This window comes from Pongo pygmaeus, chromosome 19 (assembly GCF_028885625.2).
Source record: "Pongo pygmaeus isolate AG05252 chromosome 19, NHGRI_mPonPyg2-v2.0_pri, whole genome shotgun sequence".
In the NCBI taxonomy this organism is placed as follows: domain Eukaryota; kingdom Metazoa; phylum Chordata; class Mammalia; order Primates; family Hominidae; genus Pongo; species Pongo pygmaeus.
The window spans coordinates 94,772,637-94,799,781 of NC_072392.2; the positions used below are offsets into that span (position 1 = coordinate 94,772,637).

At 54.9% G+C, this 27,145-nt stretch overlaps 2 protein-coding genes across 4 annotated transcripts; one reads left to right on the plus strand and one right to left on the minus strand.

Annotated features, from left to right (window-relative positions):
* Window positions 1–673: 673 nt before the first annotated feature.
* On the minus strand, window positions 674–11,216 carry CYGB (cytoglobin). 2 transcript variants are annotated; one of them, XM_054456451.2, is made up of 4 exons: window positions 10,682–11,216; window positions 4,767–4,998; window positions 4,287–4,450; window positions 674–1,939 (listed from the first exon to the last, which is right to left on the minus strand). In XM_054456451.2, exons 1-4 carry the CDS (start codon window positions 10,822–10,824, stop codon window positions 1,906–1,908), a joined length of 573 nt encoding a protein of 190 aa, XP_054312426.1. In that variant the 5' UTR covers window positions 10,825–11,216; the 3' UTR covers window positions 674–1,905. The 2 variants fall into 2 exon arrangements, with proteins under 2 accessions (XP_054312426.1, XP_054312425.1); XM_054456450.2 differs by lacking the exon at window positions 674–1,939 and adding an exon at window positions 2,231–3,344 and having other exon boundaries at window positions 10,682–11,195.
* Window positions 11,217–12,698: 1,482 nt separating this feature from the next.
* On the plus strand, window positions 12,699–27,145 carry PRCD (photoreceptor disc component). 2 transcript variants are annotated; one of them, XM_054456453.2, is made up of 5 exons: window positions 12,699–13,493; window positions 13,781–13,849; window positions 15,829–15,909; window positions 16,515–16,607; window positions 26,673–27,145. In XM_054456453.2, the coding sequence occupies exons 1-3, from the start codon at window positions 13,420–13,422 to the stop codon at window positions 15,848–15,850; spliced, it is 165 nt and encodes a 54-aa protein (XP_054312428.1). In that variant the 5' UTR covers window positions 12,699–13,419; the 3' UTR covers window positions 15,851–15,909; window positions 16,515–16,607; window positions 26,673–27,145. The 2 variants fall into 2 exon arrangements, with proteins under 2 accessions (XP_054312428.1, XP_054312427.1); XM_054456452.2 differs by lacking the exon at window positions 15,829–15,909.

Here is a 27,145-nt window from a genome sequence, read left to right on the forward strand (position 1 = left end):
AACCTCCTCCTCCTGGGTTCAAGTGATTCTCCTGCCTCAGCCTCTTGAGTAGCGGGACTACAGGCGCGCGCCACCACGTCTGGCTAATTTTTGTATTTTTAGCAGCGATGCGGTTTCACCATGTTGGCCAGGATGGTCTTGATCTCCTGACCTCAAGTGATCTGCCCGCCTCGGACTCCCAAAGTGCTGGGATTACAGGTGTGAGGCACCGTGCCCGGCCTTGCCTCCTGACCTTTTAACAAGGCTGACCTCCCCCAACCCCCACAAAACCCCAGTTCCAGTTTCCAGCCCTGTGTTCCTGATGAACCAGGTGAGGAACCCACAGCAATCTTAATCCCCAATTTAGAGAGAACCCAGGGGGAGCCAAAGGTGAGACACAGGGGATGGGTCGCCCTTGGTGTGGGACGAGGGATGGGGCGCCCTTGGTGTGGGACGGGGGATGGGGCGCCCTTGGTGTGGGACGGGGGATGGGGCGCCCTTGGTGTGGGACGGGGGATGGGGCGCCTTTGGTGTGGGACGGGCGATGGGGCGCCTTTGGTGTGGGACGGGCGATGGGGCGCCTTTGGTGTGGGACGGGGGAGGACTTTCAAGAAAAAGGCCTGAGTCCAGAACCAGGGATGGGGGACAGAGGTGAGGGCAGGTGGCAGGAAGAGACTGCACGAGTGTGCACAGGTACAGGAAGAACAGGTCTGTTTAATGACACAGCTGGGTCTGGGTACAAACATCAGAAACTAGAAAAGGAGGACAGGCAGTTACACAGATGAAGATGAGGATGGGCCAGGAGGGGACACAGGCATAGCAGCCACAGCAGCAACACATCCTTGAAGACGACACACGTGACCAAGGGGCACACATGGGGGGCCCCCCTGGCAAGCCTGACGCAGATGAATAGACAGGGCCGACTGCCGGCCAGGAGGAGGGTGGGGTGGGGAAAGCCCTCGGCCCTCGGAGCTGAGGGTGAGACCCAGGCGTGTGGTCCCGCCGACCTGCTGCCCAGCAGCCCGTATCCCCCGGGGCTGCCCTGGTGGCCAAGCCAGGTGGAGCTGGCGGTCGAGGTTTCTGGACTGAGGCCCCTCCCCCAGTGCAGTCATCCCATCCAGAACTTCGCTCTGCCCCTGCCCATTCTAGGGCAGTTGGTGAGTCAGTTCCTCTGAGGGAGTAGGGGGAGCCCATTCCTTTCTGCCTGGAAGTGGAATTCAGGAATGTGGGGAGCTGGTCTGAGAAGGGGCTGGGCTTTGCCGCCAAGCCGGGTTGCCCCAGCCCTGCCCCTCCAGGCCCAGGTCCTCTGCGCTGCTGTGGGATTTCCTCTTTGCCAGAACACTCTGTTCTCTGCACAACCGGAAACCCTCCCTGCCCCACTCACAGGTGGGCCAAACCGAGGCTTCTGGGCCCCGCGGATACACATTCTAGATATGTACGTGTGTATATATATATGTATATATATATTTATATATAGCTCGTATATAGAATATATCTGTATATATGGTAGATGTGTGCGTGATACTCTAGATGGTGATGTGGAGACCTGCATGCTGGCTGGGCTGATAGAAACGGGGCTGGTTTATTCCCTAAGGGACTCCTAGACCTGTCCCGCTTCCTGCCAGCTGCTCAGCTAGGTCTCTCTCTAACAGTGAGTAGAAAAGCTAAGAAGAGTGGGCCCCACTCTGCGAGGAGGAAGGGTCCTCCACCCTGCCCGCCGCGCTGGGGTCAGCATCCAGGCAGCCAGTGCCGCCTCCCGGCAGCTCCAGGGGGGGACCGTGGCCGCCACAGAGGCCTCCTTCGGGGAAGTTGAGTCAGGGATTCCTCCAGCTTCCTTGGCACCCAGAAATGGAGCGTCAAGGAGGGTCTTCAGAACTCGGCCTTCTGCTCAAGGTGCTGCCAGGGACGGGGATGGAGGGAGGGGTCCTACGGCCCCGAAGAGGGCAGTGTGGCCGGTGGGCTGTGGACGAGATAGGAAGGGAAGGACATACGTTACCAGAGGCAGGGAAGGACCCTCGGAGGAAAGGGGGAGGACCTGGGGCTGGCGAGGCTCACTTCCTAACAAGAGATCTGGCACAGTGCAGTTGAAAGCAACCGTGAGACCCAAGTTCTAGTCTCTGTCCTGCTACGAACGTGCTGTGTGATCTCAGGCAAGTCTACTGGCCCATGGGAGCTCCGGATCTTTTTCTCTAAAATGTGGTCTGTCTCGTGACATAAACTGGGTAAAAAAGTGTTTCACAAACTGCAAAGCACAATACCAATGTGAGCTCTTTTTCCATTAATTCTGAAACGTGGCGCATTCTGTCGGGCCTGTCTCGTCCCTCCTCGGGCCACCCATCTGTATTCTCGTATTCTCGGTACACACAGCCCCCGCTGCAATCATTGCGCCCCCCCCCACCCCCCCACCCACGCAAAGGCGCACACCCTGGAGCAGAGACGGCTCAATAAACAGTGGCGCCTGGCCCACCCCTGCTTCCCTGATAAGAGAAGTTGGGCGAGGGCCTTCTAGGACTCTGCTCTGTAACTCCGTCCTGCCCTCGAGCCCATGGGGACCCTGGCAGCAGGGAGGCTCTGCAGGCTCAGGCCAGGGACACTAGGGGTGGGCTAGAGGATGTAAAGGGATGAGGGGACCACCCCACCACTTGACAGCTGGGAGCTAACCCCCATGGGATGCCAGTTTCCACGGTAGCCCATCTCCATTCAGTCCACAAGGAGCAGAAGTGGGCGGAGGAGGAGACTTCGGCCGTTTCAAAATGTTTGGGGTTTGGAGAGATCTCAGTCCCTAGGGCAGGGTGGGGAGGGCAGGACGGGCAGCGTGCTGGGGAACTTGGGCCATGTGTTTCTGATTCACTGGGGCTCGCGCCCAGCCAGCTCTCTTTCCAGTCCCTCTTGGCCCTTGTAAAAAAGCCCTTTTCTCTGGAAGCAGGAAGTCTTGTGTCTTGGCTGTAAACAAACTCATCTTTGGCAGCAGAGCCTGCCTGGGGAGAGAGGTGGGAGCGCAAGCAAGCCCCCTCCCCTCCTCTTCCCCTGTCTTTTGCCTGGACCCTCTGGGTGACAGCTGGTGGGGGGTGAGGGGGCAACCACAGCTCTCCACACCCTGCCAGTGCCCTCCTCTGGTGGGCCAACATCTGCTTGTTTCCCATTGACTCCCAGGTCTCAGGCAGGCCAGGGCCCAGCTGTGCACATCTGGAGTTAGCCTGGCTCCAGCCAGCAGTTCCCGAGGACTCCACTCTCTTGGGGTGGTGCTGACGGGAGAGCGGGGAGGGGAGCAGGAGCCAGCCCGGGGCCAGTGTGGTCAGCAGCAGGAAGGGCAGGAGGCCTGGCGTCCCCAGCTGCCCTCAGGGGACCTCCTCCAGGAGTTGTGCCTGTGAACAGAAGGGCCGGCAGTCTTGGGGGCCTGTGCGGAGCCTGGCGGGAGACGCCGCCTTTTCCATGGGAAACTGCTGGGAATGTTTCTCTACCACGCGTGTCCCGGGCTGCTGGCTGACCTCTGCTTCCCATTCCCGCCTCCGCTCCTCTCGCTCCTTCCTACTCCAGCCCTGCCTCCGCCTCTCCATTCAGCTCCCAGAGTCAGCCTCCCCTTGGGGGCCCAGGGAGGCCGAGTGTTCCCAACCGCCACGTCTGGGGGCTAGCCCTCCCCTCACGCTCCGAGTCAGCAGGAGTCACAGAGGCCGGCCACCCTCCTTGAGCCACCTCCTGGGCCCAGAACTGGAAGCCCAGCCTCCAGGTCAGCCTGGAAGTAAACATCTCCCTGCTCGTGTGCGTGTGAGTGACACCCATGTAGCTGCCTCGTGGGCTGGGGTATATGTGTGTGTGTATATGTGTCCTGGTGATCCTCCTGGCTCTACCCCTATTGAGGAAGAGGGCATTTAGCAGCGCTGGTCGGCATGAGATGAAAAAACAGCCCCTTGTGATTGGCACCCAGGGAGGAAGTGGCTGGGCTGACCTGGGCTGCCTCTGAGCCTGATGATCTGACCTTCCCGCCAGGAGCCTCTGGCACCTCTCTGCCTGGGCAGCTGTGGCTTTGGGTGCTCTGAGCTCTCCCTGGCTCTAGGGAAGGGGAAGGCTCTTTGGGAGGATTTTTGCTTAGGGCTCATGGCTCTGCGCAGCCTGAAGTCACAGGGGAGCCATCTTGAAGGCCTTTTCCTGTTATGCCTGTTCTTACATGTCAGACCCCAGGGTTGGCCTGCCTCAAGTGTGCCTGCCCAGGTGGTCTGCCCCAGGGCCCCAGGAGAGATGGGAGACCTCGGGGACAGCAGAGGACATGGCGGGGAGGCTGCCCAGCCCACCCTCACCCGCCTCCTCACGTGGTAGCGTTGGGGACCTGCTGCACCCAGCCCACTTCCTTGTAGGCAGCCGTCACGTGGCTGTAGATGAGGCCACGCAGCTTGGCCCAGGCTCTCTGCGTCTCAGGTGGGAAGTCATTGGCAAATTCCTCGGCGACCACCTCCAGAATGACCCCAGAGAGGATCTGGGGGCAAAGGGAGGAAGGGGAAGTGAATGCCTGGGCGCCCTGCGTCCCACAACCCCCAGGCCCCTCCGCCCCAGTGTGGCCAAGAGGATCATTCCTAACGCAATAGTCTGGCAGCTTTGGGAACCCGGTGCTCTCAGGACAAGGGTTGCCCTGGACCCAGCCCCTCCATCCTGCTGCCGGGCACTGCCCCTCCCTCTCGCAACCACTCCGGGGATCACCTCTGCTGCCCCAGAGAGCCCTCGCAGAGCCTGCGAGCTGCAGATGGCCATGACACGTGGGCGGTGGGGGCTCTGCAGCAGATCAGGGCGCATACCTTGAAGTACACGGGCTCCACCTTGTGCTTGAGGGCGTGGGCTTTCCCCACAAGGGCGAGCACAGAGGACACCTTGTCGGGGTCGTGCAGGTTCTCCACGACAGTGTTGAGGGCCCCCATGACTCGGCAGGCGTGCTTCCGCAGCTGGGGGCTCCGCTCCATCTCCAGGGGATCCTCCATGTGCTTGAACTGGCTGAAGTACTGCTTGGCCGAGGGGAAGTTCACAAAGAACCTGGCAAGAGGAACAGGGGTGGTCGCTGAAGCTGGAGGCTGCCTCGGGCCCACCCTGAAGCTGCCAGGATAGTGGGGGCTGAAGAAGTGGACCCCAGTGCCCCCCACCCCCGCACCGTCACTGTTTTCACTACCATCTGTAGACCTCAGCATAGACCCTCCTCGCTCTGGCCAAGCCGGCTCGCCCCTACCAAGTCTGGCCACGTCTATCTGCCAGGCTTGCTCAGGCTGGTGGCTTCCTCTCCCAGACCTCTGTCTTCCTCGCTTCTTGCTTCCTTCCCAAACTCTACATCTCCTTCAAGTCCTGCTCTAGTCATAGCCAAGAGGGTAAGAGCTCAGGTTCTGGAATCATGAGTTGATCTGAAATTAAATCCTCTCCAGTTGAACTGAAATTGTTCTGACTCTCCCAAAATACTGCTTTCATGAAGTCATGCTCATGCTCAAAAACATTCAATGGCTCCCTATTGTCTGCCAAAGTGAAACTCCTTCACCGGGCATTCCAGACTAGTGAACTGTCCCCCACCCACTTCTTCAAACTCATGTCCACATTCCCCACTATACTCGCATCATCCCTGTCCTGGCTCAGCGGCCTTGCTTACTGTTGGGAAAATGTTCCTCGGGTGAGCCACATTCCTTTCTACTACTCTTTTCCTGTGTCAGACATGCCTTACCTGGAGCAGGCTGACCCAGGGAAAATACTTTGCCCCCGAGGCCATTGGCACCACTCAGGTGACCCTCCCTGCCCTCCTTCCAGCGTGTCAGACTGGATCCCAAGGCTCTCACGCACCCTCTGACCCCCTGCCCTAGCTGGGGCCCTGCAGTGTGGAAAATGACAATGGCTTTTTTTTTTTTTTTGAGATGGAGTCTCACTCTGTCATCTAGGCTGGAGTGCGGTGGTGCAATCTTGGCTCACTGCAACCTCTGCCTCCTGGGTTCAAGTGATTCTCTTGCCTCAGCTTCCTGAGTAGCTGGGACTACAGTCAACCATCACCACGCCCAGCTAACTAATTTTTTGTATTTTTAGTAGAGACGGGGTTTCACCATGTTGGCCAGGCTGGTCTCGAATTCCTGACCTCAGGTGATCCGCCTGCCTCAGCCTCCCAAAGTGCTGGGATTACAGGTGTGAGCCACCACGCCCGGCCAACAATGACTTTTGCACCTCCCCTCCCTGTCGGGGCTGGATGTCATGTGAGACACGGGCACGGACTCAATCAGAACTTAAATAACTTAAGTGAATCCCCAGAAAATGTATGGAGTGTCCTGGACCTGTTCTTTCAGGTTGTTCTGCCCCTTCGTGTGTCCCCTTTGTGATCAGAGAGAGCTGATAATTTGTGGAAGCAGCCCTTTGGCCAGGAGTCGAGTCTCAGATGTGAGGGCTGGAACAGATGCGGAGAGGGCATCTGGCCGGGTCATCTCTGCTGGTGGTGGAACTGCTATTGGTGGGGGAAGTTTGCACAGTGACCAGGGCACAGTCTGTGTGGAGACTCAGGAGGGCCCCTCTCAGAGGCCAACTGTGACCTTGGGCAAAACGCTTCACAAGCTCCCTGTTTGCAGAAGGGCGAGAGGAGGGCCACCGCTCACTGCTTCATGGATACACGGGTGAGGACACGTGAGGCAATGGGTCTGAAAATACATTGAATTTTCTGGAGAAGCACTGTAATGAGGGACAAATGTGAAAAAACCAATTTGGACTTAAACTAGCATCTCAGACCTTGGAGGTTTTACAATTGCAATAAAAAATAATGATATGGCCGGGCAGGGTGGCTCACGCCTGTAATCCTAGCACTTTACGAGGCTGAGGCGGGTGGATTGTTTGAGCTCAGGCATTTGAGACGAGCCCGGGCAATGTGGCAAACCCTGTCTCCACAAAATACAAAAAATTAGCCAGATATGGTGGCACACACCTTTGATTCCAGCTACTCAGGGGCCTAAAGTGAGAGGATCACTTGAACCCGGGAGGCCAAGGCTGCAGGGAGCCAAGATTGTGCCATTTCACTCCAGCCTGGGTGACAGAGTGAGACCCTGAATCCAAAGAAATAATGATAATAATAATAATAAAAGGCCAGGTGTGGTGGCTCATGCCTGTAGAACTTTGGGAGGCCAAGGCAGGAAGATCACTTGAGGCCAGGAGTTTGAGACCAGCCTGGGCAACATAGTGAGATCCTGTCTCCAGAAAAAAAGAAAAAAATTGGCTGGGTGTGGTGGTGCCCGTCTGTAGTCCTAGCTACTTGGGAGGCTGCAGCAGGAAGATCCGATCGCATCAGGAGCCCAGGATTGGAGGCTGCAATGAGCCATGATGGCGCCACCGTACTCCAGCTTGGGTGACAGAGCAAGACCCTGACACAAAATAATAACAATGATATATATATTTGCCTGATGTGTTACAATGTTATTGTACCTTTTTTCTCTTCTTTCTTTTCTTTTCTTTCTTTCTTTCTCTTTCTTTCTTTCTTTCTCTTTTTTCTTTCTCTCTCTCTCTTTCTTTCTTTCTTTTTTTTGAGACAGAATCTTACTCTGTTGCCCAGGCTGGAGTGCAGTGGTGCAATCTTGGCTAACTGCAACCTCTGCCTCCTGGGTTCAAGGGATTCTCCTGCCTCAGCCTCCCAAGTTAGCTGGGATTACAGGTGCCCGCCACCACACCCGGCTAATTTTTGTGTTTTTAGTAGAGATGGGGTTTCGCCATGCTGGCCAGGCTGGTGTCGAACTCCTGACCTCCGGTGATCTGCCTGCCTCGGCCTCACAAAGTGCTGGGATTACAGGTGTGAGCCACTGTGCCTGGCCTGTTATTGTATTTAATTGCCACAGCTAAGCAGGTATTACCTCTATTTTACTCATGAGGAAACAACAGGGAACATTTATTGAGCACTTACTGTACGATCTCACTAATCCTTGCAATTCTCTCCTGAGGTAGGCACTGTTTTAATCCCCGTCCTATGAATTAGGAATTGATGTCCAAGATTGCCCAACAAAGTAGATGGCAGTGCCAGGAAGGGGCCCAGGCAGGCCCGCTTTGACAGTTTCCCTACACTGCCTGGAGAGACAGCTGTGCCAGGGGATTATAGCCTGGTAACCAGGTGTCTCCTGCCTCAACACCCACCACCGGGTTGTGGCCCTGAGGAATGACAGTCTCAGGGAGCCCCCACCCAGACCCTCCACGGTTCTTTGGCCCCTGGGGCCAATGTGCCTGGCTCCTTCCTCCTGGCTCTGCGGTGTTTCCACCTGAGACCCTCCTGGTCTCAGCCTGTGCTGCCAGGGAGGAGCCTCCACAGCCAGCCCTGGGGAGTTTCTCAGCTCCCAGAGGCATCTGGGCTTCCAAGAGAGCCTGAAATAGGCCTGTCTGAGTGTGAGGAGGAAGGTGTCAGAGTTACAACCAGGAGGGAGGGTGGGTGTTCCCTCTTGGTCTCCTGCCTGGCAGGGAATGGAAGTGTGGGGTCTGCCTCAGGCTCCGAAAGCAACGCCTCCTCCACCCCCACCAACGTGGCAACTTCTCCAGGTTGGGGGTGTGGAAGCGCAGCTGCCTCCTTCCGGCCCTGCAGGGCTCATAAGGGCTGAGGGCGCTGGCCTGGCGCAGTGGGGAGGGCAGAGGTGAGAGTGCTGCCCAGAGGGCTGCAGCTGGGGCCTCGACCTTGAGGATGTGTATGTTGTGTGTGGGAAGACGGGGCGCTGTGTCAAGACTGATGGGCCCAGGATCTGAGGAGGGACCTTCAGGAGCCCTTATCCCCCTTTCCTCCCCTTCCCCCACTGACCAGGCCCTGGACACAGACAGGAGGAGAGCAAAAGGAAAGCAAGGCCCTGTGGGGAGTGGCTGAGACAAAGCTGGGCCAGGCTGTCCTGGGGCTGGGCTCTAGTCCACACAGAAGTGGAGTCGGAGTGGTGAGGGGTTACTCTGGGCACTGAGTGCATTGGTAATGACCTCCCCCAGCCCAGGCCCAGGCCCCTCTAAGAGACAGGAGTGGGGAACTGGAAGAGGGGTGTAGAGAAAGAAATCCTTGCTGAAAACTCAGACTGCCCAGACACGGCCCTGGCCTTGGTGTTTCGTTTCTCCCTTGGCATCTGCCCTACCTGGGTCCCCTTCCTGGGGAGGTTCAATGGTGTCCCGAGATGTGGATGGTGAGCACTTCCTCCACGTATCCGCACAGGTACATGGCAGGGGTTGGGACACAAAACCTCCAAGGTCCTGAGGACCCTGCCTCGCTTCTTCTTGGTGACCCATGAGTGTGCCAGATGCATGCAAGGCCGGTGGGCTGCAGGTGCTGACACACGGCTGACGGCACCCTCCGAGGAGGCAGTCTGGCACGTCTGCGGCCCTGCTACCCACTGTGTGCTTCTGCGGGTGCCAGCACCTGTGGGGATTGGTGTTTCCGAGCGTCTGAGGTCCTAGTATCCCAATGTCCCTCTTAGCTTCCTGCCACTCCTGGCTGTGTTTCTGGGCTTGGGGGCTGCTGAGATAGCTGCCCCATCCTCAGGAGCGCTCCTCTAACTCCTTAGAAGTGCTTCCTGCTCTTTTTCCTCCAAAATCTGCTTCTGAGTTGGAATCAGGGCATATCACGGTGGAGCTGGGTAGGTCCCAGGCTTGGGAGAGGCCACAGGGAGAGGCAGCTGGAGATGGAGCACGCCTGGGAGTCAGGGATGCACTAAAGCTGCCCTTCCAGAGCGAGGCTTCACCCCGTCTGCACATGACAAGGCTGCCCTGCTCTGTCCTAGATTTGAGCGCTTTCCTCTGCCACGAAGAGGGGCTTGACGGTGAGCATGGTCTGGGCCTCCTCCGCCTGCACCCCCAGGGACCAGCACGTGTGGGCAGAGAGCATGGATTTGTAGCTAGAGTCAGTGATTAGCTTTCGAGGCTTGGACACATCACCTCTATGAGGATGGTGTGTGTGCTGTAAGCCTAGGTGTGTGAAGAACGGGGCGCTCTGTGTTTGTGGGTCTCTCGGGGCATGTGGTGCCTGAATGACTCCTAAGCCCAAGCCACTGCATTTCCTCCCTAGGTGGGAGGTTTTAGGGTTAGGCCCTGTCTCCTGAAGCTTCTCTCTTCTTCCCCTCACCCTCCAAACTCAGCAGGGATTGCATCCTAGGGGACTGTTTGCTTCTCCACTCACCTGTGCCTGCCCTGGGAGCTCCTGCTGGCCCGTCCCCTCCAGCAGGAAGGGGGCAAGCTGGGAACACTGGACCCCCGCGCTCTCCTCTTTCTCAACCTCTGCTCTTTGCTCTCTGTTCTTCCAAGAAGCTTTGAATCCGGCAAGCGGCTGAGCTGGAGACAGGGGTCTGCTCCTCTTTGTCCCCTTTCTTGGCTGAGCCTCGGTTTTCCCATCTCTAAAATGGGGAGCCCCTGCTACTCCCTTTGAAAGGCCAGAAAAATGTGTGTGTCTGACAGCTTGGCTGGGTGTCTGGGGTCGCTGGCCGAGCAACGAGTTCTGAGGCCGGGGAGAGGAGGGGGACCGAGGTGCTCTCCTGCATCTGGTTCCTAGATCCTGGTGAGCACCGCGCCGGAGCCAGGGAAGGCTCAACCCAGGCTTCGTTCACCCCAAGGCGCCCCACGCCGCCTGCCCCGCCGACCTCGGACCGGCCCCATTCGCGGCTGGGGAGGTGGCGCTGGAGCTCGGACCCGGGCCCAGCCCGCCTCTGCCCGGAGCCGCTGCCGCCCTCCCTGCCCAGGGCCCGGCCGGGCCGGGCGATACACCTACCTCACCAGGATGGCCACCCCCACGTCCTCGCAGTTGGCATAGAGCCGGGCCCACATAGCCTGCACCGCCTTCCTCTCCGCCTCGGACAGCTCCTCGCTCCGCTCCCTGCGCTCGATCTCCATCTCGCCTGGCACTTTCTCCATGAGCAGCTCCAAGCCCAGCCCGGCTTTGCTCGGCGGCGGCGGTGGCGGGGCGCGGGGCGCGGGGCGCCGGGAGCCGGGGCCGGCTGCGTGCGCGGCGGGCGGGCGGGCGAGGGGTAGAGCGCGGAAGGAGGGAGCGTGTGTCTATGCGCGCCGAGTGTGTGTGTGTGTGTGTGTGCGTGCGTGTGTGCAGGGTATATGTGCGGGGGGCGGGGGACAGCCAGCGGGGGGGCGGGGATGTGGTCTGCTGGAAAATGTTTAAAAAAACAAATCCGCTCCAAACCCCCAGCCCCGTGTGGGTGAGCCAATGCCGGCAAGGTGAAGGCTGCGCGGGGTGGGGGCGACGCGACTGCCGCCCGCCCGCCCACCCGCAGGCCACGGCGGAGTTTCACCGCGGGGCGGGGCTCGGGTAGGTGTGGCCGGGGCGCTGGGGGTCCCGGGAGGAATGGGCGGTCACGCGGCGCTGGGCGGCGCGGGCCGCACAGGAGTGCGCCGGGGCGGGCGCGGGCCGGGAGCGCTGGGTTCCGGGTCCCAGTGCTTGCGGCGTCGCGGGTGTGCGCGTGCGGACCCTTCCCGCGGCGGGGAACTGACTCAAAGTCCAACACTTCGGAGCTTTCGCAGCGAGGCCGACCGCCAGCCCGCCCGTGGGGGCGAACAGGAGCCCCTCCGGCGGCCGCCGCGGACCTAGCTGGGCTCCCCTCGCCCGGGCCTTTCCCCGCGCCCCCGAGCCAGCCGCTGGGGGCCGCGGCGCCACTCCCACAGCTCTGGACGCCCAGGCTCTTGCGGGGTTAGCACGGGGGTCGTCCCCCTGCCCGCCCACCTCCCCGGCTGTCGGAACTTGAGCGCACCTCCGACCTCGGGCGCCAGAGGCCTGCGCCCCCTTTCCTTCCGCCCAGCACCTCCATGCCCTCGGTGCACGAACGCGGCGGCGGCGGCCAGAAGTCCCCCGTGGCTTATGAATGACACGGACAGGCAAGAACCAGGCGCTGCCCTGAATTCTGGTGGCAGAGGAAGTCCAGAGGGGCACCGGATAGGCCAGACAGGACCTGGCGGACAAAAAGTCTTGAGGAAGGCGCAGGCCGCTGGGGACATCTCAGCCCCCACCAAGGGCCCGATTCCGGGCCTGGGGGAGGCAAATCCTTCCTCCTGGTGGGGGCCCTATCCAGGGCGGTGTGAGATTGGGCCAGAGGTGGGGGGAGAATCCCATGGTACCTGCTCTGCAGCGGCTGCTCAGTCCTGGGGACAGCCTGAGGCCAGACAGGGCCTGGCAGTGTCGGGAAGAGATGTCACTCAGGCTCCCGGAGACCCTTGTCCTCGCTCAAGACTTGATGTCCCATTGCCCAAGCATTGCTAAGGGTTGGCTATGCGCTTTCGCATGGTTCATGTATTTATTCTTAAAATCCGACTTTAAGGTCCGGGGGAGGCAAGGAGAACTCACCCTGGCCAGCCTCAGCTGCAGCCTGGGTCCTTCTTGGGAGCTCAGGGTTCAGGTGCCTGGGGGACCCTGGGGCAGTGCCTCTGACACTGTCTCCCCCTTGTTGAGGGAAGGAAAATCTAATGCCTCCTGGGGGTCTTGGAGGGGGTGGAGGGGAGTGGGTGGGTTCAGGTTCTCACACCACTCCCAGACCCATGTCTCAGCGTGGCCATGGCCGGCTCCATGCTCCACACACACACTGAACAGTTTCTCAAGGTTGGTGTGACCAAGTGGCTGCCCAACAGGTCCCCTTGGGATGTGGAAAGAAAATAGGAGAAATCGTATATCTATTTCTTTTCATCTCATCCTTTGCAAATGTAATGTAGTCGTATGGTGTAGGAATGAATCTGTACAGTAGTCTAGCATATAATTTGTAAGTGGCTGCACCTGTCTATTTTGTGAGTGCACACTTGAATTCTGCCTTTTACTGAAGAGGGCGTGTAATCAGAAAAGTTTGGAGAGGATTGTCCAGAGGGTAAAACTGCCAGCCCTTCACTGTTGAGTCTCCCGTCTCTCTGGCTTCATTATCCAATATTCCTCCCCTTTCTTCCTCCTCTCCTGATGCTTCCACGGTGACATCATTGCTTCACCTCCACTCACCTTGCAGTTACTGGCAGATGCTCCATGCTTTCATGTCAGTAGCTTCGGCAGTGTCTTCTGTCTGAGGGCTCATCCTGCCTTGTTCTCTGCAATTTCAGATGCCCTTACTCCTCTTTAAACCTTGCCCTGATGCCTGCAACTCTGAAAGTGCCCTGTAGGCGCCTTGAATAACTCCTGGTTCACTCTACTGCAGTCATTGTACTTGACAGCACATTTGTTTAGACTGGCAGCTCCTTGCAAGCAAGGCCCAGTCTCATCAGATCGAGACTCCGAATACGTGCTCAATGCCACAGCGCACACCTTGACCCTACCGCTGGAGGGGAGAACCTGGGCCCAGTGAGCTTAATCAGTCCTCACAAGGTCGGGGCCGCTGACCCACTAATCAGCTTGAGCCTCCTAATCCATCCCCAGCAGGAACCACAGGACAGACGGCAGTGGCTCCTGAGAGCTGGCTGGGGCCATTTTGGCCCCTTGCCTGTGGCCTTCTGCAGACTTGGTCTGGGAGGGGATGGGGCAGCTGCGCCATGTGCACCACCCTTTTCCTGCTCAGCACCCTGGCAATGCTCTGGCGCCGCCGATTTGCCAACCGAGTCCAACCGTGAGAAACTGACTGGGCTATGGCTGGCGGTTGGTCGGGGGGGAACCATGGGGCTGGGCTACCACCAAGCTGAAGGTGGGCAGGGGCTGCGTGAACCTTCAGGGGGGCTGGGAGGGCATTTTGAGGAACCCTTGAGAGAGCGCAGTCTCAGAGCTGGGGGACTTAGAGCTTCAAAGGCTCTAGTTGCAGCCTCTAGTCCCATAGCCCAATGCGGCCGGGACCTGTGGAAGGACAGGGAGGGGCTGGGCACAGCCATAGCTCTTCCTGCCTACTCTTGCCTCCCACAGAGAGCCCAGCGACGTGGATGGGGCAGCTAGGGGCAGCAGTGTGGACGCAGACCCTCAGTCCTCAGGCAGGTAAGGCAGGAGTCTGGGCTGGGGGAGGGAGGGTGCTGCCAAGGAAGCTGTGGCTGTGCATGCCTAGGGGTGCACGTGTGTGCCTGTGTGCGCGCCTGTGCGTGCACCGTATCCTGGCCCTTGCCCTAGGCACCCTGCTCCCTGTCCGCCTGCTGGGCAGGCTGGATGTCTGTTTTCTGCAGTTGGGAATGGGAGCCCTCAGCTTGCTCCTCTAGACCAAAGCTGCTGTGCCTCTCATCTCCAGCACGGGGCGGTCCCCCGGGGCACCTTCTGTCGGAAGGCACAGGGGAGTGGAAGGAGGGATGAGGCAGGAGTAGCTCTGTGTGGCTTTGCTCGCCTTTCCTTGCCCTTCCCCCTCCTCCTCCTCTGCCCCCGCCCCGCCTCAGCTCTGCTGCCTGAGCCTCCAGCAGGATTCGCTGTCCAGTCCCCAATAGAAGGCACGGGAGGAGCATGACATCATCAGCATTGAGTGCCATTGGCTGGGCAGACCCTGCGGGCAGGACGCTGTCTCCAGTGGCCAGAAAGTTAACTCTTCCCTAGGCTGGAGCCATGTGGTCTTTGGGGGGTGAAGTTGGGGGAACTTCCAGACTTTTCCTTCCCTGGGTGACCAGTGTCTTTCGATGATAGGGGCGCCTATCCCAACCAAACACTGGAAAAAATCAGCGAATGTTTATGAAGTTCCCGTGCATGAGGGGTTCGTTCTGTGCCTATGGACTCAGCATGGGAGATCTGTCTGAAGAGTGACTTTTTTGCTCCCAGTGAAACAGAGTAAAAAAGATCCGATGACATCTTTGGGTCAGGGCGCACTGGCAGGAGGGTGTCTCCATACAGGGAAGACTCGGGTGGCGGGTACTGTGACCATCCATGTCTCTTTCTGAGTGGGGACCTGCCAGCAATGTGTCCCTTATATGTGCGGAAACTGGTAACCGAGAGAACTTCAGTCTTTCTGTGTCCTGTTATCTGAGTCCTGGGATTCTGAGTCCCGAGATTCTGATGATCAGAAGGCCCAATGGGAAGCCCTGGGCCTGTACAGGAAACGGAGGCATTTCTGCAACACCTCAACTCGATAGGCCAGCTGGCATCATCATAATAGTGCCTAATTGATATCGCTAGTTAAATCGGCTATAATGACCACCCCTGGGCCTCCCCCGATAGGAGGCCCTCAAATGCTGGGTGGTCCACGCTATTGAGCCCGGGTCTGGAGTTGGGCAGGGAGAATTTAAATCCTGGCTTCCCCCTTACTAATGGAAAGACTATGGGGGAAATTTACGCCATCAGTTTATTTATATGTAAACTAGGATTAATAACAGAGTGGTTGTGAGGTTTTGGTGAGGGTGCAGAGTGATTGCTCCATAAATGCTAGCAGCTGTCTTGTTTCATGCTCGGGACCTGTGCTTTGGTTTTCTCCAGAGGTTTCTTATATATTAAGTCACTCGGGAGGCTCAGTAACCCCAGAGGATTGGCAGGACATGTGTTTTTAATCTTTGGTTAATGGTTGTGGAAACTGAGGGAAAGGGAGATTTAGGTGGCTTGCTCTAGATCATCTATCTCATTTGTGGCTAATGCGGGACGTTCAGGCCCCTGATTCCAGGCAGGGTCTCTTCTACATGAAATGGACCTGGACCTCCTGGCAGGAGAGAAAAGGCCAAATCTGAGGACCATCTGGCCAGGCCTGGCCTGGCGTGACTTAGCCAGAAGGAAGCAGTTGCCTATTAACTCCTTGGGACCCAGTTAACTGGAAAAATTGGTCTGACATCGAGGAACCACCTGCCGATGGTGGCTGCCGTGGAAGGCTGGCAGTGGGGGTGACATTTCTACTCTCCAGTCACACTGTCCTAAACGCCAACTGATTCCTTAGGTGGTCCTGCCCCTCAATATTGGGGTGAATTGATAGGGATGGGAGGAGGAGGAAGAGGAGAGTCAGAAACATGGGAAGGTCGTGCCCTTCAATCCTGACCCCAGTGCTTTCCTCTGTTTAGGGAGAAAGAACCTCTGAAGTAAGCCCTCACCTCTGCAGGTGGGGCTCAGGCCCAGAGACTGGGATCAGCTGGCTCAGGCAGGTAGGGCAGGGCTGGGAGCTGGGGAGGGCAGAGGGCAAGGCTGGGGACAGGCAGGAAGCAATAGGCAAGGCCCGGCCACGTGGGAGGATAGCAGGCAGTGTTCAGCTCTTGTGGTCACTGATGGAGGTTCAAAGTAGGCGGATGGACTCATGCCTTTGGCTGCTACCTTGAGCCCTTGAGAGGAACTCAAGTGTACCTTTGAGGAACCCTTGAGAGAGCGCAGTCTCAGAGCCGGGGGACTTAGAGCTTCAAAGGCTCTTTTGCAGCCTCTAGTCCCACAGCCCAATGCGGCCGGGACCTGTGGAGGGACAGGGAGGGGCTGGGCACAGCCATAGCTCTTCCTGCCTACTCTTGCCTCCCACAGAGAGCCCAGCCCTCCCACAGAGAGTTCCAGGCCATGGGGCAAGGGTTAGTTTGAAGAGAACCAGGTGTGGTTTGACCACATTTTCTAGGCTTGGGGATGGCGAGGTGGTCGTGCTGGGGCATGAGGGCAGTGTCGGAGGATGCCCAAGGGAGAGGCGGTGCTCTGGAACATCCACTCTGAAATGCAAGTCCCATCCCCAGGTGTGGGAGAAATGCTGATGTGTTCTGGTTTTCTGTTTCAGCTCAGGTCCTGGTTCGTCCCCTAACCCAGGAGGATGCTGTGGGAGCTGGAGCAGCAGCAAGAGGGAGAATGGGGGGAAGCAGCACTAGAGAAGGTAGACGCCTCCCTCTCAGCCTGGAACCTGCCAGTCTCCCCTTCCCCCAGGCCCTGGGTGTGGGCTCCTGAGCAGGACCTGGCTGAGCCTCGATCCAAGACCAAGCTGCTCTTGGACGGGCTTCCTTCCCTCTGAGTTCCTGAGGCTCCTCTGAGGGACTGCTGAGCCTGAGAAAGCCTAGGATGAGGGACTTGCTGGGTCCACCGGGCTAATTCCAGGGCAGCCAGCAGCCCAGGCAAGAGGCAGGAATAAGTAAGGAGTGAGGAGACCCCAGAAACAAAGGATGGCTGATAGCTCACATTTACTAAGCAAGGGCTTCCATTCATTCTCTAATTTAATCTTCAGTCACCCACAGAGCCTGGTAATGTTATTATCCACAATTTCTAAATGGGGAAACACAGAGAGAGGTTAAATAATTTGCCCAACATCACCTAGCTAGGAAGTGGAGGCTCCCAGGCTCACACTGGAGCTGCAGGGCCCACGCTCCTACCCACCATGGCAGGCGGCCTCCCCCTGGAACCTAACACAGTTTGCAGGGGTTGGGGGTGGTTTGCTGGCCTGGCCAACTGCCTGTCAGCCCAGGAGTTATTCTGTTAAGCCTCCACTTGTGGTCCGAGGTGCTGGTGTCGGTTTGCCACAGTGGCACTCGCTTTTGTGTCATTTGCCTTTCCCCGGTTCCCAGAGCTCATCCTGTCACTGGCTGCTCTGCTGAAATTATCAATAAGAAATGCCAGTTGGATCTGTGACATGTCTGCCCGCAGCTGGATGGGAGCAACTGACAGCTTGTCCTCCGAGTGTGTTTTCTGTGTGTGTGCAAGCGCGTGTGTTCCAAACGGGCAGTAGCGTGTGGGAAGGAAAAAGCCTGACACTTGTTTTTATCAATTTGCTGATGCTCAGTCCCAGCGGCTGCCTCCTTTGCCCCCAGCTGCTCTGCTATTTCTCTCTTTCCAATCCTGCGCGATCCTGAGCAGAGATAAAAGATTTCTGCTTCTGCTCCCAGATCCAGGCGCAGACCCTGCAGGCAGCTGCTCCCGATGTCTCACAGCTATTAGTCTTCAAAAGCCCCCCGTGCCTCTGTGCACACGCGCCTCTCCTCCCCAGCCAGCCCCCCTCCCAGCCCAGCGGCGATGTCTCTGCCTGGCTGGCCCGTGCCCTTGACTTCCAGGCAGTAGGAGATGGAGTTCTCTAGACAGCAGCACTTCAGCTGCCACTCCGCCTCTGAAGGGAAGGAAGGGAAAGGGTGAGGGATGCCGCAGAGGAGAGGGAACCGCTGGGGAGGCGCTCAGGGTGGGGGAGGAGGCGCACCCCGCTGGGGAGGGCCTGCTGGTACCTCGGGGAGCCTGGCTGGGGTGTGTGCGAAGGCAGTTCTGTGGGAGCCTCTCAAAGTAGGGCAGGCAGGAGGCAGGGGGAAAGTCACACTAGGGAAGGAGCCTGCAGAGGCAAAGCCAGAGCGCCAGCCTGACCCAGGCCGTGAGCCCGTGATCGCCTGCCTCAGCTCCTGTCAGCCTGTCTCTCTTGGGAGGCATCGGCCTTCCTGGTGACAGAACTGTCAGGCTGAGGGCCAGAGGGCACTGTTCCCGGGACCCAGTCTGTGTTCCCCGATCCTATCTGCATTTATTCTCTAATCTATTTGCCATGTTCCTGTCACCTCATCCTTGCTGCCATTTCCAAGTTGCTCATCTCCTTCCACTGGTCTGAGGAATTGTCAGGCCGAGGTCATGGAGCTGGCTCACGGCCCAGACGCACTACCCCAGGGCAGCGCCCCTCCACAGCACTGTTCCGAGAACCTGCGCAGGAGGTGGTGGCTGCTCCAGGGATCCCATCCAGAGGAAGGGCGGGAAAAAGAGAGGAAGGGGCTGCTGGCGGCCAGCGGGGCTGTGGCTGCCTGGGCTTGGAGGTTGCCTGGGCAGCTGGGGTGCCATGTGGGCTGGGTGGGGGGGCTGTCTCCCCCAGGGAGAAGGCTGGCTTTGGTGGGAGCAGATTGTGTTTACACCTTCCCCGCACACCCAGCCCACGCTCGCCTCTTATTCCCGGGGCCTCTCCCACCCTTGGGCTCTCTGCGCAATCTGCACATTTGCAGCTCCTGCTGCAGAAAGTTACCTCTCTCAGCCTAGAGCTCCCCACAGAAGGCTCCTGGGACCCCGGTGCCCCTTCCTTGGCCCACTGGCTCCCATCACAGGGGTTATTGTGAAGCTCAGGGCAAGGGTGGACCTTTAAATGGGGGAATTAAATCCTGACTATGACATTGTCCCCACGGAGGCTGAGTCCTTTTTCCTCCCTTTCCTTGCAAAGAGCCGCTGCTTGGGAATTGGAGCAGGAGTGCTCAGGGGCTTGGGAGAGGGCAAATAAAGGGCAACTAGAGAGGGAGAGCTGAGCCAAAGGGTGGGGTCTGGGGTGCTGGCTACTGTGAAATAACAGAGTCCAAAAGCAAGGCGTCCAGAGTCAGAGCTCCTGGGTTTGAACCTTGTTCCACCAGCACACCCTACCTCTGTGGCCTGGGTAAGTGTCTGAACACCTCTGTGCCTCAGTTTCTTTAGCTGTAGGATGGAGATCCTACTGGTATCTGTCTCTTAGAGTTGTAAGGGTTGATTAGATAACGCGTGGAAGATGCTTAGCACGTTGGGTAAGTGTCCCATATATGTGAGCTGGCACAATCCGGTTTGAACTGTAAGTTACTGAACAGTGGTAGATTCAGGACGGCTAGAGTTCCTCACATCCTCACTCTGTGGTCCTTCCTGCCGTCTCTCCACATACACAGAGCTGGGCGACCAGTAGTTCTGCGACAGATCAGAGGATGGCAGAGGGTGGCATTGCTGGGGTGGGGAAGCCCCCTGTAAGCCTGTACTGGAGAAGACCACCACTGCCTCTCTGTGCCCAGAACCGTGTCCCAACCTCCAGTGGTGGCCTCGACCTGGACAGCGCCACTCCCAGCTGGCTCTGCTTCCGGAATGAACCTCAGCTCCTTGACAAGACGGGAGGCGCTGCCCTGCTGTGGTGCCTTCCTCCGTGTGAATGCTAATCTCTCTGCTGGGGGAGCCTGAGTGACGGGGAAAGGCTGCTTGGAGCTGCAGGGCGGCTGAGGGCAGCAACCGGGAGCAGGGAGGTGCTGCTCCTGCGACTGAGGCTCAGAGCGGCTGCCAGTCTCTCCTGGAGACTGGAGCATGACCAGGGAACTCATGAGGTGGTGGGGGTGTGGTGGGAGCAAGGGAAGTAGCCACCGCAGCTGTAGCTGTCCACTGTCACCCTGGGGTGTAGATGTCACCTTGGGGAGTACCCACCCACTCCAAGTGTGCAGTTGTGTGTGTGTGTGTGTGCGCAGACAGTCCTGGGCAAGCGCAAACAGTAAAGGTGGTGGGCCAAGACGAGATGGGTAGGGCACGGTGCCCGCTCTGAGACAGGCACAATGGCGAGAGAGCAAACCCTGCTGGTTCCTCAGGCTCCCGTAGCCCCTCTGTGGGGGGCCTCACTGTTAGGAAGAAGCCCAAGACCTAGAGCTAGAGGAAGATAATGCTTCTTTGTGAACCTCAGAAGAACAGCTTGGTTCGCACGGAAGCTTATGTTAATGTAATGATGATATTAATCGTATGATTAATAACCACTAACATGCATTGGGCGCTTACTATGTGCTAGGCACCATGCCAGCTGCTGTATTTTACGCACTGTTTCATTTATGCGGCGGGAACTGTTATCATTTATCCAATAAGGAAAGTGAGGTTCACAGAACTTGCTCAAGGTCACTCATAGGTGGCAGTGAAGCCAGGACCTGAGCCTGGGAAATTTGACGCCAAAGCTTGGGATAGAGGGGGCCTGAGTCTCGAGCTGCGGGCCATGAGGAAATTCTGATTGTGACCTGTCTACAAGGTACAAGGAATGGAGCTGTGGTCCCGCCCAGCCTGCCTTTGCAAGTGGGCTGGTATTGGCCCGGGTCATTGCCACTGTTCTGTCTTCAGGAACTCACATTCAAGGGCAGACCAGACTCTGGGCCCTGAGAGGCTGGTTCTTGCCTGCCAGGTGAGGGGGAGAGGAGAGCTGCCCCTTTAGGACCCCTCAGTCTTCCTCAGAGAGGATGTGGTGGTCCCTGGCAGGGATGACAGACAGCGAGGTCATCACCCACAGTCACTGCCACTGCCACTCTGTTGCCTTCTTCAGCCAGGGGCAGGGCCCTGGGGAGAGGACAGGATGGCAGCCAGCAGCCCAGCTGGAGACGGGGAGCCTGGTGAGGAAGGTTGTTTTGACTTGTTTTTGCAGGGGGGGTGCAGGGCATGGAGACCAACGAGGTGGCTTTCAGGGGGATCGGCTTTCAGGGGGATCCGCTGACAGCGGGAAGCCAGTCCTTGTGCCTAAGGAGCGCAGACCCTCTCTGTGGGACACGTGTGCCCCCTAGTGGGGATGATGACTGTAGTGGGGGGCTGAGAAAATTTTTAAAAATTTACTAACAGACTCAGCCTGTGAGCCTGGGGAGGAGAGGCCAATCCTGTCCCTATGTGAACACACACACACATTCACACACACACACACATATTCACACACAGAGACACACACATTCACACAGACACAAACACAGACATACACCTATACAAACATATAATACACACACAGACATACACACACATTCACAGAGACACACATTCACACACACATACACGCACATAACACACATTCACACACACACATACACAGACATACACATATACATATTCACACACATACAGACACACATAACACATTCACACACACATACACAGACATACACATATACAAACATATTCACACACATATACACACAGACACACACATAGACACACATAACACACATTCACATATACACAGACACACACACATATAAACATACATACACATTCACACATACAGACATACACACATATAAACATACACATACACATTCACACATACACATGCATACACAGACACACATATACAAACATTCACACACATATACACACACACATACACATATACACGAATAAAACAGACACACACAATCACAGATACACATGCATATGCACAGACACACACATTCACACAGACACATACACACATATACACAGACACATACATACACATTTACACACATACAGACATATACACATATAGACACACACAGCATACACATACACACAGACACACACACAGAGATACACATAAACATACATACACACACAGAGACATACACATACACAAACATACACACAATATCATATGCAGAGGCAGAAGCCATTTGAACTAAGCATTAAAATAAATTAATGTGTTCATTTGGTCATTTATTTAACAAGCGTGTCCTGGGAACTTGCAATGTACAAACCCTGTATCAGGTGTCAGGAGTGACACTCGAGGAGAGACAGACCCTGCCCTGCCGGTTGGTCCTATAGGAAGGCCCCAGCCTAGGTGGCCTAGTTCTGCCAGCCCAACCCTGCCTGTCCCTGTGACCTTTTGTTCTCTGAACCTCGGCTTCCTCATTTGATAAACATTTGTCAAGCCCAGGTGGGCTGGAGTGAGGACGCAGAGGACTAATGATCTCCTCAGGAAAAGAACAGTTTAGTAAAATGAAGGGGATGGACCAGAAGCTCTCTGGGGGCCCCACCGACTTTCCCAGTCGAAAGCGACTGTAATGAACTGTGTCTGGAGTGCTGTGTGCCAGGCACTGTGGATCCAGAAACGGATTAAGACCTTCTGCCACAAACAACCAGAAAACTGGGCAAGATATAAGCAGCAGACACTTGACAACAGGCAGCACACAGGACAGTGACCCCATGACTGCCTCAGCTTCTGCCTGGAGACAGTTCCCTGACTGTGCCTTGGGGAGGGGAAACCCAAGCGGACCACAGTGGCTTTGCTAAGGTGAGGAGGAGACAGAATCAGAGGTCAAGACAGTGTGAGATTCATAAGGATATACAGACAGATCAAGGGAATCCAAAAACAGATGCAGCAAAGGCAATCCAATGGAGAAAGAAAGGTCCTTTCAACAGGATACAAAAAGCACTAACCAGAAAAGAAAAATCAATACATTGGACTTTATCGAAATTAAGCCTCTGCTCTTGGAAAGACTAGGAGTAAATATTTGTCAAACAAAAATCTGAGAAAGGACTTGTATCCGGAATACATAAAGAACTTTTACAATTCGATAATAAGACGGCCCAATAAAAAAGTGGGGAAAGGTTTTAATAGACACTACAACAAAAAATATACATACAGCTAAAATACATAGAAAGTTGTTCAACATGCGGCTGGGCGCGGTGGCTCACGCCTGTAATACCAGCACTTTGGGAAAGAAAGATACTCCACATGCAAATCAAAAGCCCAATGACATACCACTACATGCCCACCAGAGTGGTTGAAGCTGAAGGCTGACCATAGTAAGTATTGTCCAAGATGTGACCCTATCATACACGGCTGGGGACTGGTGAAGTGTTATAATCACTTGGGAAACCAGCATGGTGGTTTCTTATAAAGTTATCCCAGAGGAATGAAAACTTACATCCACAAAAAGACTGCAAAGATGTTCATGGCAGCTTTATTACTAACAGCTCCAAACTGGAAACAACCCAAATATTCCTCAACATGGGAATAGATAAACACACTGAGATATATGAAGACAGAATAATACTCAGCAATGAAAAGGAAAGGAACTGCTGATGCCGACGACATGGGTAAATTGAGAGAAGCCAGACACAAAAGAGCCCCTACTGTGTGATGATGACATGTACATGGAATTCTAGAACAGGCAGAACCGACTGATAGTGACAAAAGGCATCAGTGGTTGACTGGGGCCAGGGTTAGATATCATGGGGGTTGACTGCAAGGGTAAGAAGGTTTTTGTTTTTTTGGTTTTTCATTTATTTTTTTCTTTTTTTTTGAGATGGAGTCTCATTTTGTCAACCAGGCTGGAGTGCAGTGGCATGATCTTGGCTCACTGCAACTTCCACCTCCTGGGTTCAAGAGATTCTCCTGCCTCAGCCTCCTGAGTAGTAGGGACTACGGGCTTGCACCACCATGCCCAGCTAATGTTTGTATTTTTAGTAGAGACGAGGTTTCATCATATTGGCCAGGTTGGTCTTGAACTCCTGACCTCAAGTGATTCGCCCGCCTCGGCCTCCCAAAGTGGTGGGTTACAGGTGTGAGCCACCGTGCCCGGCCTAGAAAGTTGTATTTTTTTTTTTTGAGATGGAGTTTTGCTCTCGTCACCCAGGCTGGAGTGCAATGGTACGATCTCGGCTCACTGCAACCTCGCCTCCCAGGTTCAAGCGATTCTCCTGCCTCAGCCTCCTGAGTAGCTGGGATTACAGATGCCCGCCACCACGCCCAACTAATTTTTTGTATTTGTAGTAGAGACAGGGTTTTGCCACATTGGCCAGGCTGGTCTCAAACTCCTGACCTCAGGTGATCCACCGGCCTCTGCCTCCCAAAGTGCTGGGATTACTGGCATGAGCCACCGCACCTGCCTAAGAAGGTGCTTTTGAGGTGACAACAATGTTCTAAATCTTAACTGGGATTGTGGTTATATGGGTCTATACACTTATTGGACTACTGAACCATACATTGTAAATGGTTATACTGTATTGTATGTAAGTTACACGAGAATAAAGATGATTTAGAGAGTTAGAAACAAAACAAGAATGAAGAGTGATGCTTGTTTTGCTCACCATCTAGCAGAAAAGCCAGACATACAAACAAATAGTCATAAAGCAGTGGGATGAGTGTTCAAAGTATGTTGAAATAACACGAACTCCCATTTATCAAGTGCTTACCTTGCACCAGGCGCTGTGCTAAGTGCTCCAAAGCACTGATTTAACGAAGTCCCGTGATGTTTGGATGATCCTCCTCCTCCTCCTCCTCATTTTGCAGATGAGAAAATAAGGCTCAGAGAGAAGTGAGGTGACCTTTGCCAAGGTTACTCAGCTAGAATCAGTAGAGCTGGGACTTTCCTCCAGGTCCTCCTGGGTTGCAGACAATGTGCTAATCCACCTGACACCAGGAAGGTGCCACGATGAAACAGCTCGGGAATTGTTGCAGCATCTCAGTCAAAACTTCACAGGAAGTATTTAAGTACAAGCTGGAATTTGCAGAGCAGAGAAGAGAATGCAGTGAAGGGACTTTCAAGGCAACAGGAACAAACACCACCACAAGCAAAGGTTATGCAACAGCTGTAAGAAGGCAAGGGTTTCTGGTCATGGAGAGACATGCCCAGGAAATAACAGAAGAGATCCACGGAACATTATATCGTCTTCAAATTCATTTATTTTTATTTTTAAAAAATCAATTTTTGAGTAATACTCTAGAGGCAGTGGCTCTGCCAAACAGGGAAGTCAAATGCATCGCTTTTCTTCCTGGACACTGTTGGCAAGCACAGATAATCCACAACTCCAACGCCATCTATTCTCAATGCATAGGGTCTGTGTTATATTTCTCCTCCTCCAGAAAGTTAAAGCTAGGTGAAACTTAAAGCAGTGATCCCAGGTTTTTTTATTTTTATATGTTTACTTTTCTTCCATCTGCCTGGTCATCTGCATGATCCCAGGTTTCTGAACAGGATTTGTGACACTGTTCCACAGTCCTAAGAACTCTCAGGAAAAAATCCTCTATGTTTTCATGACGGGTTTTCTAGGTGGGTGAATTAAATTCTCTGGAGTTAAGCAAAAACGTTCCACTGTCATAGTGTAATTTTTTTAGGAAACACAGCATGGTGGCTGAGACCATCGATTTTTAGGCTGGGTTGTTTGAGTTCAGATCTCAGTGCCTTCACTTATGAGTTCCTTTAACCTTTCTGCACCTTGACTTCCTCAGCTGTGAAATGGGAAGGGTGGGGGGGGGGTGGCGGGGGATAATGACAGGGCTGTCATGAGAATCAGATGAGACAGTGAATAAAAGCTGCTTCCAGAGTACCTGCCACAGAGTAAACACTTCATATACACATAGCTGTTATGATTTCAGAAAGGAAGCTTGCACACATGAGCTCATTTTCTGTATTCTGCCATGATCCATTCTTCTGGGAAGAATTATTTTTAAAAGCTATCATTTAGGATGATTTGACTGAAACAGAACACCCAACTTAAAATGACTTAATAAGATTTCTTTTTAAAATCTCACTTTTTATTTATTTATTTTTTTTGAGACTGAGTCTCGCTCTGTCGCCCAGGCTGGAGTGCAGTGGTACGATCTCCACTCACTGCAAGCTCTGCCTCCCGGGTTCAAGCCATTCTCCTGCCTCAGCCTCCTGAGTAGCTGGGACTACAGGCACCCGCCACCAGGCCTGGCTAATTTTTTTGTGTGTGTATTTTTAGTAGAGATGGGGTTTCACTGTGTTAGCCAGGATGGTCTCAATCTCCTGACCTCGTGATCCACCCTCCTCGGCCTCCCAAAGTGCTGGGATTACAGGCGTGAGCCACCGTGCCCAGCCTAAAATCTCACATTTTGTAATTCACTCAAACTGAGATGCCATTGCTTGTAAGACACATCCTGCATTTAAGAATATGAAAATGCGACCGGCTCTGGTGGCTCATGCTTGTGATCCCAGCACTTTGGGAGGCTGAAGTGGGTGGGTTACCTGAGGTCAGGAGTTCGAGACCAGCCTGGCCAGGATGGTGAAACCCTGTCTCTACTAAAAATACAATTAGCTGGGCGTGATGGTGCATACCTGTAATCCCAGCTACTTGGGAAGCTGAGGCAGGAGAATCACATGAACCCAGGAGGTGGAGGTTACAGTGAGCCGAGATCATGCCACTGCATTCCAGCCTGGGCGACAAGAGCAAAGCTCTGTCTCAAAAAAAAAAAAAAAAAAATATATATATATATATACATATATACATATATATCATGTATATGTATATATGTATATATATATCATGTATATGTATATATGTATATATATATCATGTATATGTATATATATGTATACATATATGTGTGTGTATATATATGAAATGTATAAATGTGTCTCTGAATCAAAACGAGGTCTGAAGTTCGGGGGTGTCAGGACTGGCGGTTTCTGCGGGTCAGCAGCATCACTGAGGACTCATGTTCTTTCTTCTCTCTACTCTGCCATTGCAGTCCTTCAGCTCCTACTTAATGGAAGCCTCGCAGATGCAAGATGGCTCCAGCAGGCCCAGCATCACTTCTTCTCAGTGTCCCAAAGCCAGAAGAGAGGCTGTTGTTTTTAAAAGCAGGAAAACTTTCCTAAACTTGGCCAGAATTGCATCACAGACCCTTTCCCAAAACAATTTCCAGCAAAGGGAATAGACTTACCATGTCTGGTACAGATGAATCAAGATTTGCCCCTGGGGGCTAGGGAGGGGCTTGCCTCTGCTGAAGTAGACCCTTGCCCAGCAGCTGAACGGAGCCTAGGTTCACCAGATGGAGGAAGAGACTGGCCGCTAACAGTGCCTGACATACAGATGTGCTTCCTGTGATATCGCTGCTGCCACTGTTCCAAATGTAAGCAGTCAGCTGCCTGGGATACTACCTACCTTCTTTTGTGTTCTTATTAATAAAATTAAAGATTGCTTTCTGGGTAGAGAAATTAA

Bases quoted from the DNA above. Each gene is read 5' to 3' on its own strand.
- CYGB (XM_054456450.2), bottom strand. From the start codon at position 10,824: ATGGAGAAAGTGCCAGGCGAGATGGAGATCGAGCGCAGGGAGCGGAGC. The intron at 4,999-10,681 runs GTAGGTGTATCG...TCCTCTTGCCAG, and splicing joins GGGGTGGCCATCCTGGTGAG to GTTCTTTGTGAACTTCCCCT. The intron at 3,345-4,286 runs GTGAGGAGGCGG...TTCTGTTCACAG, and splicing joins CAGGTCCCCAACGCTACCAC to GCACAACTCCTGGAGGAGGT.
- PRCD (XM_054456452.2), top strand. From the start codon at position 13,420: ATGTGCACCACCCTTTTCCTGCTCAGCACCCTGGCAATGCTCTGGCGC. The intron at 13,494-13,780 runs GTGAGAAACTGA...TGCCTCCCACAG, and splicing joins TTTGCCAACCGAGTCCAACC to AGAGCCCAGCGACGTGGATG. The intron at 13,850-16,514 runs GTAAGGCAGGAG...TTTCTGTTTCAG, and splicing joins GACCCTCAGTCCTCAGGCAG to CTCAGGTCCTGGTTCGTCCC.